Source organism: Salarias fasciatus, assembly GCF_902148845.1.
Source record: "Salarias fasciatus chromosome 7 unlocalized genomic scaffold, fSalaFa1.1 super_scaffold_4, whole genome shotgun sequence".
Classification (NCBI taxonomy): domain Eukaryota; kingdom Metazoa; phylum Chordata; class Actinopteri; order Blenniiformes; family Blenniidae; genus Salarias; species Salarias fasciatus.
The window spans coordinates 20,435,767-20,450,384 of NW_021941229.1; the positions used below are offsets into that span (position 1 = coordinate 20,435,767).

A 14,618-nucleotide genomic window follows, 5' to 3' on the forward strand; every position below is an offset into this window, starting at 1 on the left:
AGTTATAGCAATGAAGCTCTGTTGATGGTACCAGCAGTACCACAGTGTTCTTCTTCTTATTATTATTATTTTTATCTTTTAGTGACATAGCATTTTATGTTGATTTCTAAAACATGTTGGACCAATTATACTCTATTTCCAGTTCTTATGAGATCATACTGGGCTATTTGTGGTAACCGAGTTTAACCCTCATTATATTAATATAGTACAAAGTTTGAGAAATCTGTATGATTTCAAAATAGATCATACATGTTTGCATGTAATTATATGGAAGTAATATTTTGTTAGAGATGTTCCATTTCTCTCCTCCACCTTCCTCACAATTGTTTGGTCCATTTCACCACTGCTGGGCAAGTTACTGGTAATTTTCACTAGATTACAGTAACAAGCGTTACTAGTTGTTATTTAGAAAAAAAACATGATGCTTTCATCGGTCTTCTATAAAGCTTTGTAGGGCTGTTTTGAGTCAGTATTTTGCTGATTTGGGTGTGACACCATGACTTTAAAATATTAAACTTTTTCACAATATTCAAATTTTCTGAGACAGTGAATTTGGGTTTTCATGATCTATGAGATGAGCCACACTCATCAAGATTTTAAGAAATAAAGATTTGAAATGAATCTACAGTAAATTGACGTCTCCAAACAAAGTTCACAATCCCGTCATTTCACTCAAGTCATCACAAGTCACTTGAATGCTGCAAAAAATGTCATTTTCCTTTAAACAGAAAAGCCTAACTTAAAAAGAATTTAAAGCAGCAAGCATTGCTCCACCTGATGGGATCAGAAACTCTGCTCTTCATGCTTCAATCACTCTGAACCTCATCATGAGTGATCATATGAATTCCAACTAACACATACAGAGATAGCGCCACCTGGTGGGTGGGCAGGAAGTGGGACATGCCTCCAACTTGTAACTTCATTTCTAAGCTAAATTCCTGTTCATTTGTTTCAGCATTCAGTTTTGTGAGCGTGGATCTTTAATTTTTATTGACAATCCTGGAATAAAGACAGTGGGATCAGTGTTAAACAGCATTAGTTTATTTTCCACAGGTTACTTCAGAAACAGGTAATTATGTACAAAATCTGGAATGTTGGATAAATGCATATCAATCGTCGTCATTTCACATCAACTGTGACCGTTTCCACAGAAACCTTAGAAAGACTAGCTATACATTAAAATGGGTGCCTCCGCATCGCAATTTATTGCTGGTTTTACAATCGCAAGTCACTAATGCCTTTATTACCTCTTTTCTGTACTTTTAAGATTATTTACAATTTGATTAGTAACGATCTAAAATCCACAAAAGACTGCTAAATAAATAACAATGTGGGAGCAGAAGAGAAAACAAACCAACATGGATGAAGAAAATGTGTGAAAACAAGTTTTTTTTTTTTCCAAATCTCCCTAGATTGTCTACGATGTCAGCCTTGGTTTATTTTATTTTTATTTACCATGAAAGTAAAGTGACAATTTACTCAGAAATTCTCCCCATTCGGCCTGAAGGTCAACAGGGAACCACCAGCCGAATAAAAACAAATACAAATCCACGATTTTGCGTAGAAAATTTGGGAAACGCACATTAAGCTGTCGTCGAATACAACTGTGTTTAAAAACCAGCATAATTTAGAACAGCTACCTCCCAACAGTGTGACTAATATTTTTCCAATGTTTATCGCCGTGATTGATATTTAAAGGGATAAAACGGCTAATTTACCACAGTGGCTTTCATTTTGGTTGGTCAGTGCCACGAGCGTCAAGTACAAACTGCTCCACAGGAGGACAGGTTGGTGAAAGCACTGCAGCTTACAGACGATTTCAGTGGTTCGCGGGTTTCGTCCGTCTGCAGCTTTTTATCGTTTCCGCTTCGTTTTCTGGAAACACGTCGCGCTGAATGAATCGCTCACTGCCACAAGCAATTCTGAATAAACCAGGAAAAAAAATGTGATGATGGAGACTCTGAAATGCAGTTTCCAATTCTTTAAAATGCTGCTTTCTCCACACAGTCCAACAGTGTCCATTATTTGTACACACACACGCGCGCGCACACACACACACACAAACTGTAATTGTAAGCAACAGACAATAAAACATCCCAGGCAAAGTGACACAAACCTTTACACAATGCAGAAATGTCATTATTTTTTTTTAAAAAACACACTACCATATGTTTTTTTCTGTGCCGTTTCATTACCAAAAAAACAAACAAACAAACAAACAAACAAAAGATTCGTCTCACCATATAAAAATCATGTAAAATCATCACTAAAACCAGGTGTGTAAAAATGGGCTGGATGAAAATAAAGGCTTCAGATATTGCTTTGTCAAAGCCGTGGTGCTGCAAACGTACTTAGGAGGTGTGTGTGCGTGTGTATATGTCTGCGTGTCTGCGTGTGTGTGTGACCGTGTGAAAATATTGCTCGGGTTTCTGGGGTCAGAGGTCGCTCCCCCTTTCGATCAAACAGTTCAAGGTCTATGGCACTTGACTTACTCGGCTTCTCCCAACTCTGTACAGCAAATAAAACAACAACAACAAAAAAAACAAAACAAACACAGCTAAAAAGTGATGAGCAGAAAAAGCAAGATGTTTTTTCTTTTTACAGACACATAAAAGGCAACATGTGGTCTTCTCCCATGTTAAATAATAAGAACGCAATAAAAAGAAGGACCGGGTTTTAAAAGCTACTCGTCTCATCTACGGCTGCCTGAAGAGTGAAGCCCTTGAACGTAAAACATGAGTGAAGTTTAGACCCTAAATCTTTCTGATTTCCTATTCTGTTCTCCTTCTGTCCACTTCCAAACTTGCTTTGGTTGACTAGCAGGACGTCCTCGTCTTCCTCTGCTCGGGATCTTTATCGCGGTTTGGAAAAATACGCAGACTTGTGAGCCGATATGAGGCGGTTCTCCTTTTCTCACTTTCTACAAATGTGTGTATTTCCCAAAATAGTCAGCTCGTTTCTAAAAACCTTTAGAGTGAAACCGATGAGGCCCAGCAAACAGACATCACATCACCCTTCCCTCCCCAAACTCTCCCTGGATGTGATTTTCTTCCCGTTTCGCCTTCACGATCCGTCTCCGGCCGTGTCTGGGGATGAGAGTTTCCCTGGTTTCCGAGCCTGGGGAGCAGGGGGAGAGGGCGGACGAGTAATCTCTTCGAAGAAAAGGAACAAAAAAAAAAAAAAAAAAGAACCCCGTCCTCCTTGATCGACGTTCCGTCTCGACACGACAAGCACGTAACACTGTCCTCCAGGTGCGACCGCACGGCTTCACCGTCTTCCCATGAAATTAAAAAAGGCAAGCTGGATGACAGGAGATGGGGGGGGGGGGGGCAAGGGGACAAGCCCCGCCCCCTAGTGGTCAGACATCTGTCTGCAGAAATAAAACTTCATGATGAATGGCTGATGTGTAGAAAAAAGAAAAAAAGAAGAAAAAGACCTGTACAGAGACCACAGTATTTGCATCAAAGCGCGTCATATCTTCAGCTTCTTCTGTATAAAAATATATATATATGTATATATTTATATACCACAGTGATGGCCTGGTTTGTTTTTTCTTCTTCTTTTTGGAGGACACAGACTTGTCGATGTTTGCTGCTGTCTTGCTTTGTTGGATCCACTACATTCAGTGGTTTTCCCCGTTTAATCAAGGCTATGAAGATCTCTACTATAAATAGTCCCGACAGGTTTCTGCTGCAGATCAGTCTCTTCTGCGTATAAAAATATGACAGTCAACATTAAATCTCTCTCTCTCTCTCCTCGCTCCGCCACCACTGCGCCCGCTCGCTTTTTGTTTTTTTTTCGTTTCTCCCCGGGAAGTCAGTTTCAGTTGAGTCTACGCTTGCATTTCTCGTACGATAATCAAATCCACAGTGTTTGGAAAAGTCTTTAGGAGGGAGACGGCGTTCCCGTGATCGATATTCACAAAGCTGTATCCGTTCGCCTGCAGGGAGGGGGAAAAAAAAAAAGATGGATTAACACATCGTCATCCGCTTATTTGTGTTTATTTCAAATAATATAACTGCACAGCCGTGTTTTTGCACATTATCGTGCCGCCTTGATGTTTAGCATCACTTCAACTGCCTAATATTTAGAGTCAGAGTTACTGGAAGAGGTGTAGAAGTTACAGCATTCAGTTGTTTAACTGCTGATTGGTCCCGACCGTACCTGGATGATTTTATCTCCGGGCTGGAGGATCTTGGAAGCCGGCCCTTCAGGCTGAACCCTCGTCACGAAGATCCCCTGAAATGTGATCAATATGAAGCTTTCAATATCGAGCCTTTCGCAGGCGCTGCTATTTATGCCGGTTCGAAATAAATTGTGAGTTTACATTGTCGTCCGGGCGGAAGGGGTTCCCCCGACCTCCCACTCCTCCCGATATACTGAAACCCAGCTCCGGATTCTTCTCCACTTTCACGCGGATCTGAAACCCAACCGCGACACGCCGTCAGACATTTATTGATCGCGGTGACTGGACGGCTGGACGGTGACCTCTCACCTCCTGCTGCGGGGCGTCGTGCTGCAGCCGCTGGGGCCCCGCCGGGGGCTGCTGCGACACTTTGAGCATCAGGTAGTCAATGAGCTGCTCCCTGGACGGGTGGCGGGCCATGGACGCCTGGCTCGCCGGCGGACGGACCGGAGGGCCCATCTGGCCGTTCATCAAAGGCACCTGGAGACACAAACGCAAGTGGAGAGGCGTGAGACTGGGTTCAGGGTTCAGGGTTCAGGGTCCGAGCGGCGGGGAGAGGGGCTTCTGCGTGGCGAACCTACTTTTCTGTGGGGGTCCATGGTGTAACCCGGAGGACCGAAAACTTCATCCTGAAAAGCAAAATGCAGCCACGATCACCGACTGACTCAAATTAAACCGTCCGAATCCAATTACGCCCAAGAATGACGGAGAGCAGAGACACCCGAAGGCTGCAGAGGCCAGAATTCTCACCCGGTAAAGACATTAGGGGAGCGAGATGCTGATTCAGAGGAAAGATAATGGGCGGACACGTCTGATTACGATGATGAATAACTGGGATTAAGCTGCGCCCGGAGAGGAAGCAAGGGGAGGATCACGCCACACTCTCACACAGCCTCTGCTCCCTCCATACACGCTGAAGCCCACCGTCCAGGATCAGACCCACCCCGACCTTCCCCACAAAACCCAGATTTCACCACCGCACACACAGCGAGAGGTTATGGAGTGGCGCCGAGGCCACGGATGAGCAAAAACCAGGATTTATAGTGAAGTTAAAGGAAAGGAAATTGTGATTTCTGAGGAGAATTACAATCACGGGGACAGATCGTGAGTAGGGGGGGGGGGGGGGGGGGGGGGGGGTTAATTCACATGCAAACGAGGCAGGCAGGTTTAAAAGGGGGTTTGTCTGGAAGCATATTTAGAATTCTAATCCAACTGGAAGTGGAACTTTTCCCACAGAGGAAATGAGCAAAAACCGTCACAGCGACTGAGAAAGTGGACGAGCGCTGCTTCACCAACAAGGACTCAGGTCCTGGAGGAAAACTGTGTGAAATGACTCAGATAATTAAAAATGGTTTAATATCAAGCGACGTTAACCTGGTTAGTTTGAGAACAGGGACACTGACTCGCACGAACACGATTCAGTCTTGTTAACCTGCTTTAATCGAAGCGTTTTCATTTTCTCTGTATATCCGTTTCTTTCATTTGTAAATAAAGTTCAACAGAGACTTTTAGATGAGGACACGATCTGTACTTTATTACATTTCTGGGCCTGGAATGAACTTCATTAGCATTTTATTATATGCTGATATATGCAGGATTATTAAAAACAAGATGAAGTTGAATTATTTTCCTATTAGCAGAAGTGGCAGGAGTAATAATTCTATCAATCAAACTTGATCAAACGCTTCTTTTCTCTTAAGACAATGAACCGGACTGAACCAGTCGAGTCTTTCTCTGAGCAGAGAGAGTGAAGCGGGTCAGTCGGGGACGCCGGCGCCGTGAGGAGAGTTTCCTCCGAGCCTCCATCTGCTGGAGGATGAGCCGGTTTGTTCCTTCTGCCAGGAGATCTTCACTCAGCGGAGACCTCCTACTGCGACTCCGCTCACAAACTTTGTTTTCATGCTTTTCCAAAAAACTTCAAGTGTTTTTCTCTTTTTCTCCTCCTCCATGGGCTTCAGTCGATCCGTTCACACGGTCTGCCATCAGCTGCCAGGCGGTCGCTTTGTTCTTTACTGTAGTTTTAGTTTCCTAAGTGCAATTTGTTCTTTTTGTTTAAGAAATCAGAATCTAAAAATATTACCTATAAACAGAATGAGATGAAGCAGCAGGTGGCAGCATTTGCAAATGTTTAGTAGAAGCTAAAATGAAAGAGAAAGCCTCTTTACCTGAATAAAAAAGCCTGATGAAAGAGAGAAATCACATCTGATGTGTTTATGGACTCTTCAGAAATGTGATCATTCAAAAAAAAGTGTTTATCTGCTGTTTTAAGTCTTAAGATTAGTATATAAATGGTCTAAAAGCTGCACACAGAGGTAGTGCTGCTTCTAATAAGGCCTCAAATTAAACTCAAATGCTGCATTTCAGAAGAAAAATAAAGATATTTTGTTTCTTTTAAATAAAAAAGTGCTTGAAGAGTATTCTAGTTATAGAAGTTAAGAAGTTTTTTTAAAGCGTGTTGAGTAAATGTAAATAAATTATTTACATTTACTCAACATAAATTTCGTGACTATTAAAATGTAATTATGTTTGTGATAAAACTTTCTATCCCTGCAGAGAAGGTTTACTTTGAATATAATAAAATCAGAATGCAGCAGTGAACTTGAAGCGTCACTGAAGAATCTGGAGTCTTTAAAAACAAAAAAAGGAAAAGAAAAGAGGAAGATCATTTACAAAAAGCACTTAGTGACGAAACACTAAAGTTGGTATATTTTTCAACTTTCTGTTGTTTAAAAACGGCCGCAAAATGTAATCATTTATTGTTTTTCTGTGTTTAGCTAGTTTTGATTTCAGTGCCTGTCTTCATACTAAATAAATGTTATTTTTCAATGTTAAATGAGATTTTATTCATTTTAAGCTTCAATTGCAGTCATTTTTGTCTTTATATGAATCCTTCTTGGTGAACATGTTCAGCTCTCATCAGCATTTTGGATTCGACTCAACACTGAAGTCACATTTTATCCACATTTCCAATCCAGTTAAAACTGCAGTAAATTGTCACAATTCAGTTTGAAGGCAGTGCAAAAAAAAATCATTTGACCCCTTTGAAAAGCCGCTGCGTCATTAAAACTTCAAAAAGCAACAGGAAATAGTAGAATCCATCCTTTTTCACAACAGTATTTACTGCAGATGTTGAAACAAACTTTCATTTGTCTTTTTGAGGACAAAGTGAAAGCCGGCTCTGTGACGGTCTGTGATCACTTCAACATCGAGCGGAGGAGGAAACGGACGCTTTCTTCTCGTTAAAAGGATGTGAAACCAGCAGGAAGCGGGGAGGCCCCGCGTGCTCAGTGCAAAACGCTACGAGTTGACGGTACTCACGCTGAAGCCCGGGGCTCCGCAGGGGCCGGGCTGTCCGTCCCTGACACTAAACACCAGGGACCCTTGGCTGGCATGCATGTCCCTACAGCTGCCGTAGTGAGACCAGCTCAGCGGGGCGTTATTGGAATTATAGGAGCGAGACAGCGCGTTCTGATGACATGAGACAACCAGCACCAGACCACACGTCAGTGGCGGCCATGCGACACGTTTTACAGCTTCAATACACACAAACAACAGGCAGACATGCAAGAGAGGACATCTGGCATGGAGACGGGTTCGTTAGTAAGGCCTGACAGTTTGGTTTTATTTGGACGGGTTCTGAGATATCCCGGTGGTTTGGACTCCAGTACCAGAGCGATACCTCAAAAACCAGGAGAAATAAAACCAAACCTGCGTACAAGCTTTTCTTTAGGTCACCTAAACCGAAGCTTTTCAAAACAAAAGTCATCCTGCCACAAGTTTGGGAACTTTACAGACATCAAACAGGAGTTCTTCCAAGTTCTTTACAAAACGGTTCAAAAAGTTGACATTTAAAGATTAGTTTGAAGAAATCACCCCCCACCCCCACGCTTCTTACCTTTTCCATTTTCTTGGCCTCGATGTGCCTCATCACCTGGTCTCTCCAGTCCGTCGGCACCCGTCCCGCCGCGACTCCGTCCAGCAGCGAGTGTTCCGACTTCACCCTGGCGGCGCCGGGCCTCTTGCTGGGGCTGCCGTGCTGGTAGTTGAAGTCGCTGACCGACATGGTCCGTTCCGGGAGCTCGTGGGGCTGCGGCCGGGCGGCGGCGGCGGCGGCGGGCCGGGACGCCCCGGGGACGTCGATGCTGTAGGTGCGGGCGGAGAGGGGCCTCTGCGCGGCCTGGCTCATGGCCAGCGGCCCCCGCGCCAGGGTGTGGATGTCCCTGTAGGTCAGGTAGTCGCCGTCGGGCAGCTGCGCGCGCCGCGGGTCTCCCATGGAGGCCGTGGAGGCGGAGCTGCTCTGTCTCTGCAGGGTGCTGCTCCTGGGCGGGCCGCTGGCCGAGTGGAGCCTGTCCATTGCCCACATGTCCGCGGGGGCTCTGGGCGCCATGGGGGGCCCCCTCTGCTGGGGCTGCAGGGGGTACGGCGGCGCCTGGTTGCGGTTGGAGTAGTTGGTGTTGGCTAGCGAGTGAGGGGGGGGAGGAGGGAGGTAGCCTTGGTGCTCCGGAGGCACCGGCGTCCTCTGGGCCCAGAGGCCGTCTTTCGGCACGGCGCTGCTCGTGTACTGGACGTTGTACTGCGGCGGCGGGATTCCCATCGCCATGCTGGAGGACGCCGGGTATCTGCTGGCGCTGGCCGGAGGCTTGGAGGAGGACAGGAGGTCCGAGGACGACGCGGAGGAGCCGGGGTAGACCGCCAGCGTCTGGTCGTTGAGCAGCTGGCTGGCCGACTTGCTCCTGACGATGCTCTGGCCCTGGCTCCCCGGCGCCGGGCCGGCCCCCGCCGTCCTGCTCGCCGCGGCCATGTCGTAGCAGTCGCCCTCCCCGTCGAAGGCGTACAGCTTCATCCCGCCGGACTCGATGTTGCTGATGCTCTGGGACTTCACCACCGGCGGCGGGTGGCAGCGTTTCTCCGGCGAGAGCTCCTCCGTGCTGCGGGACAGAGACATGTCGCTGCTGGCCGTCACTCCCGTCGACGCCACGTGCACGGCGGACGTCTCCAGCCTCAGCCCCGCGCTCTTGCTCCCCAGGCTGTTGACGCAGTCGCCGGCCGGCTGGTTCCCGTTCTGGAGGTGGTCCACGTTGTCGTAGCCGCGGCCCGGCGTGCCGTCCGGGTCCTCCGGGCCCGCCGGGCCGTTCTTGGCCTGGTCCGGTCCGTCCGTCTGGACCATGTTGTCGGTCGGCGGCTTGCTCACGTTCATGTTGATCTGGTCCCACTTGGTGTAGCCGTCGCCCACGCCGTTGTTGATCCCCTTCTCGATGAAGGCCAGCCGCGCCTCCATGGACAGGTCGTAGTCGCCCACCTTCTCCGGAGGCGACTGCTGGGTTTTCAAGAGGGCCTGAAGGGACGTCTCGGAGCCGTTACCGTTATGGAGGAGAGGCGTGGTGTCTTTAGGGTGGTTCATATTCTCATCTTCTTGCCTGGAACGAGGACATTTATGACCACAGGAGACAAACAGGTTTAGAACACCTTTACAGCAGATATTATTGTGAATTTCACGTTGATGCGTTTCCCCATTAACATGCATGCTGCGGCTCTCTGAGTCACGCTGACTGCGACCTGTTCGACTCTTGTACACAGGAAAAAAACGCCAAACAATGTGTGCACAGCAGGAGCAGGACGTCCTCCCAGCATAATTCATGTGTTTTTCATAGTAAAACAGTAACTAACCGGTTTTTGGGGAGGAAAGGCATCTTGGCCTCTCGCTCCGGCGTGCACAGAGAGTTGTCCTGACTGCTGTCCGTGGTCAGAGACACCGAGTCGGACATGCGCGACGGCGACGAGCAGTTGCTGTTGTTCTGGTTGCTGTTGGCCACCGTGTCGTCCAGCAGGGAGTCGGCGTCCTTCCCGTCATCTGTGTGAGCGGGAGCGAGCGACGCCGTTACTGCAACTGTGGATGCTGCGGTCCACCGTTGTCCCTCAAGAACTGAAACATTACCTTTTTTATCCTTACTTAATGTCACGACTTTAGGCTGGTTGATGGAGATCTCGATGAGAGGCGGCCTCATCTCGGCAATTTTCATCTCATCCTCTTCATCAGACAGTTCTTCAGAATCCTGCGGGCAAAAACAACCACTTTATACTCTGAAACTGTGATTAGTCTCCGTCGCTCCCGGCGCTGGTGGTGTTTGCTCCTACCTCCAGCGTGTCCTCGTGGTTCATCATGTTTCCCTCGGACGATTTGAGCGGGATTTTCTGGGAGCTGTAAGAGTCCGACGTGTCTTTCGATTCGGTTGCGGACGGACTCTGCGCGCACGTGTTGGTGGATATGGAGGTCTCCATGTCCGACGCCACGCCGTTGGGACAGGGGGCTTCGATCACCTGATTCAAAGAGGAGGGAATTCAGTCTGGAGCACGGAGAAAACTACGACTGCTGAAACTTCTGTGCTGTTTTCTCACTCAAGTGGAATTAAAAAAAAAAAAAAAAAAGATATTTTCCACAAGCTTGCAGCTCGTGTGCTTTCCTAAAAAAGGAAGTGAAGTGTGGAACAAACGGGCTGAAGAAATGAAAGTGATGGACGCCGACCTTGACTCCCACGTCCTGCACGCCGATGTGGTTCCTCTCCACCGGTTTTGGATCTCTCCCCGACTCGTCGCTCGACTCGTCCTCCTTCAGCCGGTGAGCCACCGACTGGGCCGTCTTCACCATGTTCTTCAGCTCGTCGGGGTACGGGGTGGGGTAGCGCTTTAGGTTCCCCTCCTGACGGGAAGAAAGACCGCAGATGATCAAAGGCTGAAGAAATGAGGAATCCTGGGTTGTTTCTAACAAACAGGAAGCTGATAGAGGACAACATGCTGGGCCATGGACTCTCTCGCCTCTCATGTTGAGAAATCATTCAGCAGTAATGAGTTTTCAGAGAGACAGAAAATGGAGACTGGCCACTTGGGATAATATTTGCGATCACAACAGCAGTAAATCATGTTGTCGCCGGCGCCGTTTGTGTTTTTCCGCGGTTAGTTATGTAAGCTGTAGCCAATGTGTGCTGCTCACCCTCGGGGGCGTCTCTCTCTCATCCTTGTCTTCGTCGCACTCGAAGGCCACCTGAGCTCGGTGTTTACGCTGCTCCTCCCACAGCACCGGGTTGAAGCTCTCCGAGTCCGAGTTGGGAATGTCTGAAATGAGGTTAATACACAGTTTGTCAAAAGATCAGGGGGAATCTGTCAGATGGAACAGATTTTATAAACTTCACTCATAATGATATTTTCCTTCACTCTAAAGCTGCATTGTTTTTCTTCTTGAATAGAAAAACAAAAAGGCTTTAAAAACAAACCTGGACTCTAACAAAACCATGTTCTTCTAAAAGTGTACACACAGCATCTGAGCTCCACTGAAATAAGCCTGAACTCTCTGAACCAAACCCAAAATCTCCTTTACCTGCATGATGATTAATTCAAGACTCCTTTGTGTTTGACTTGCACGTCTACATATGACCACAAGATGGCGCACAGCAACGCCATCAAGCCTCAAGGGGAGCAGTGAAGGAACCTGAGAGTGAGGAGTTAACCCCTTCAGCTCCACGACAAGCCCACAGCAACGGATTGCTGAAACTTGGACGTGGTACTGTAATGAATTCCTTTCCTCTGAAGGCATCTTAACACAGAGTGCTGCTCTCAGATACCATTGTTTATTTCATATTCTGAGCTCCGCATGTTACCAGGAGTAAAGAGAAGCGGAGCGTTTACTACGGAGAACATGTCAGAGCGGTAAACCTCTGCAATCACACCAGAAGTTGATGTGAAACTCTCGCAGGCCATTGTTCAGAGCTGTTATTTACACCTGAAGTCAATGTTGACGTGTTTGTGGTTTCCTGTATTCAAAAAGGCCTCCAAATGTAAAAAAGAAAAAAACCTGAAATGTGTGCATTGAATCAAAATAGAATCTTCATGACGCTGTTAGTCAACCTATATTACTGTAGCCATAGCAATGATAATTAGAATGAGACGTGGGGGAGGGGTTCAAGCATAAAAACTATGCAAAATTGTAAATACTAAAAATTATTTGGTTATATGTACAATGTAACATTTACTAATCCATTGAAAAAAAACCATCAACAACATTAAGTTAATGTTGCAGGCTTACGGGGCCTGACATATATTTATTGATTTACTGTGTGTGTGTGTGTGTGTGTGTGTGTGTGTCTCTCATTGAAGATCAGCTGATAATAAATCATATTAAGAACTCTGGTTTAACTCAACGCATTTACGCAAGCATGTGAGAACACAGTGGTTGATATGAGTCAAAGGGGAAGGTGGGTTGTGTGTGTGTGTGTGTGTGTGTGTGTGTGTGTGTGTGTGTGTGTGTGTGGAGGCAAAAAAGTTGTACAAGCAGGACACATCTCTTTCACACGAAACACAAAATCTTTCTCCTAGTAAATATTTACTGAACCAGTTGACGAGCATGAACCGAAGCTGCTGTTTAGTTTGTGTTGGACTGATCCACCGTTTCTGGATCCCAACACGCAGATCTGTCAGATCCAATAATTACCCCACAGCTTAAATGCATCAGGATCACAGTGTGAGCCGTCTGCAGCAAGAGGAAACCAAAGAAAACTAACAGATGCTTGACAAGAAGACCACGGCTAGAGTTTCTTCTGCAGCTTCAGTCTCAGGTAACAAGCTCTCCTATGAAATATGCATGCAGGGATCCCTGCTGCTCTGAAGTAACAGAGGTTTTCTAATCTATTCCTTTAGTAATCCATAGTCTGAATAAATGAACATGAATCGATGTACAATCCATCACACAACTGAAAAAGGAACGTCCTGCCAATGAAGATGTATTTCAATATAGTTTCTGTCTATTTTCTACTTTTTGATCACCTTAATTAACAATGTGGAAATTTCCTCAGTTGTGCCATTTGGTGAATGCATTAATAGCAAAACAATTTAAATAAAAATGTTGTTAATCAGTGTACATTTTTATAGAAACTATTACCAATCATGTCTTAGAAGAGTTGGAGAGCTGCTGTCTCTCTCTGTCCCCTGAGCATTAACACAAGCTGCAGTATAAACTAAAGAGCAAAGAGCAGACATTATAATTTCATCCTCCAGTCAATCTTTAATTCTGATCCAACTGTGAGAAAACTTCCAGTGTATACTGTAAGAGCTGCTTTGATGTGTTAATGCGCTCACGGACATTCAGTCCGACCGGCTGCCAGATGAAGCACCGAACAAAAGTCAAACAGAGGGTTTGAGTACTCACAGTCGTCCGTCCGGGTTTGCTGGGGGAACATGTAGTTTGTCAGCACGGTTTTATGAGTCTCTGGATCCTCCTCTTTCTGGAGCGGGATCAGGGGCTTGGACTGTGGGAGAGCAGAGGAGGTCTGAGCTGCGCCGTCTCCGTCACTCACTCACAGAGTCCCGGGCTTCTCGCTTTTCTCGAGCGAGCTGGGCTGCATCATCGGCACTTTAGACAGGATTTTATGTGAAATAGCACGACACACATTGTACCGATGATGAATTCAGCGCAGTCATATCAGAGTTTTTTTTTTTTTTTTTTTTTTTTTGTTCCCGAGGACTGGGACATTAATCAAGGGTTGATATAAGAGTCTGGGCCTCTCTGCTGCTGCTTCCCAATAAAGCCGCAGCGATCTTTGTGTGGCTGTCGCCCGCTGTCGCACCTCGTCCAACGGCATCCACGTGCCGTGATACGCCTGCCGGGCAGCGTGTCTGTGAACCGCGGTGGAAATAGCAAAAACAAAAGCGGACTAATCGCACGCTCTTTAGAGGCCCAGACAGCAGAGATGGGTTCTTAAATCCCGACTCTTCACAGCCCTCTCAAACAGCTGCAGCTTCTCGGGGGCCAATCTGTGGAAGCATTCTGAGAGTCGAGTCGGGGAGCGGTGCAGCCGGGAGGAGGAGGAGGAGGAGACGAGAATGAAAAAACATGAATAATAGATTTCAGAATGCAGCAAGAGTCAGACCGCAATCTGGAAATATTTATAGGTCGTACAAAGCAAAAAGAAGCACTGGCAAAAAGTACCGTCTTCTCCAACGTCTCCGCGTAAATTTGGACTGTTGTTTGCATTTTGTTGAGTTTGGCTTTGTATTTCTAGAGCGATTCATTTAAATCAGTGAAAATCTTCTATCTACCTCCAAACAAAGCCTCAGAGCAAGTTAAAGGTGCAACACACATTAAAAACTTAGGGTTTAAAGTCCACAATGTTCTTTTTGTGATTAATTAATAAACAAGACTTGAAATAATAATAACTAAAAAAACTGTAAAAAGCGTTAGGAAGATTGGTTAAAAAACAACAACAACAACAACAACAACAACAACAAAGTTGCTAAAATATTTGAAGAAGTCAAGTATGGAGCAAAAACCGAGCAAACAGTTAAAATGGCTAAAATCCTAAAATGACTGAAAAAAAAATGGCTACGACAACCAAGCCACCTATCAGGTAAGAAAAACACGTCAGCCCTGAAACATCCCAACTGA

At 46.1% G+C, this 14,618-nt stretch overlaps 1 protein-coding gene across 3 annotated transcripts in view; it reads right to left on the reverse strand.

The window, feature by feature from the left end:
• Positions 1–1,028: 1,028 nt before the first annotated feature.
• erbin (erbb2 interacting protein) overlaps positions 1,029–14,618 on the reverse strand; it is a 59,777-nt gene continuing 46,187 nt past the window's right edge. Inside the window, exons 15-27 of one of the 3 annotated variants that reach the window (XM_030084660.1) lie at positions 13,383–13,482; positions 11,175–11,296; positions 10,710–10,883; positions 10,322–10,504; positions 10,137–10,239; positions 9,854–10,037; positions 8,082–9,603; positions 7,505–7,654; positions 4,768–4,815; positions 4,496–4,666; positions 4,328–4,420; positions 4,165–4,239; positions 1,029–3,940 (exon numbers count right to left, since the gene is read on the reverse strand). In XM_030084660.1, coding sequence (XP_029940520.1) covers positions 3,833–3,940; positions 4,165–4,239; positions 4,328–4,420; positions 4,496–4,666; positions 4,768–4,815; positions 7,505–7,654; positions 8,082–9,603; positions 9,854–10,037; positions 10,137–10,239; positions 10,322–10,504; positions 10,710–10,883; positions 11,175–11,296; positions 13,383–13,482 — 3,033 coding nt within the window. In that variant the 3' untranslated portion in view covers positions 1,029–3,832. Of the gene's footprint in view, positions 3,941–4,164; positions 4,240–4,327; positions 4,421–4,495; positions 4,667–4,767; positions 4,816–7,504; positions 7,655–8,081; positions 9,604–9,853; positions 10,038–10,121; positions 10,240–10,321; positions 10,505–10,709; positions 10,884–11,174; positions 11,297–13,382; positions 13,483–14,618 lie in introns of all 3 variants that reach the window. The other 2 variants (XM_030084659.1, XM_030084662.1) reach the window with 2 other exon arrangements.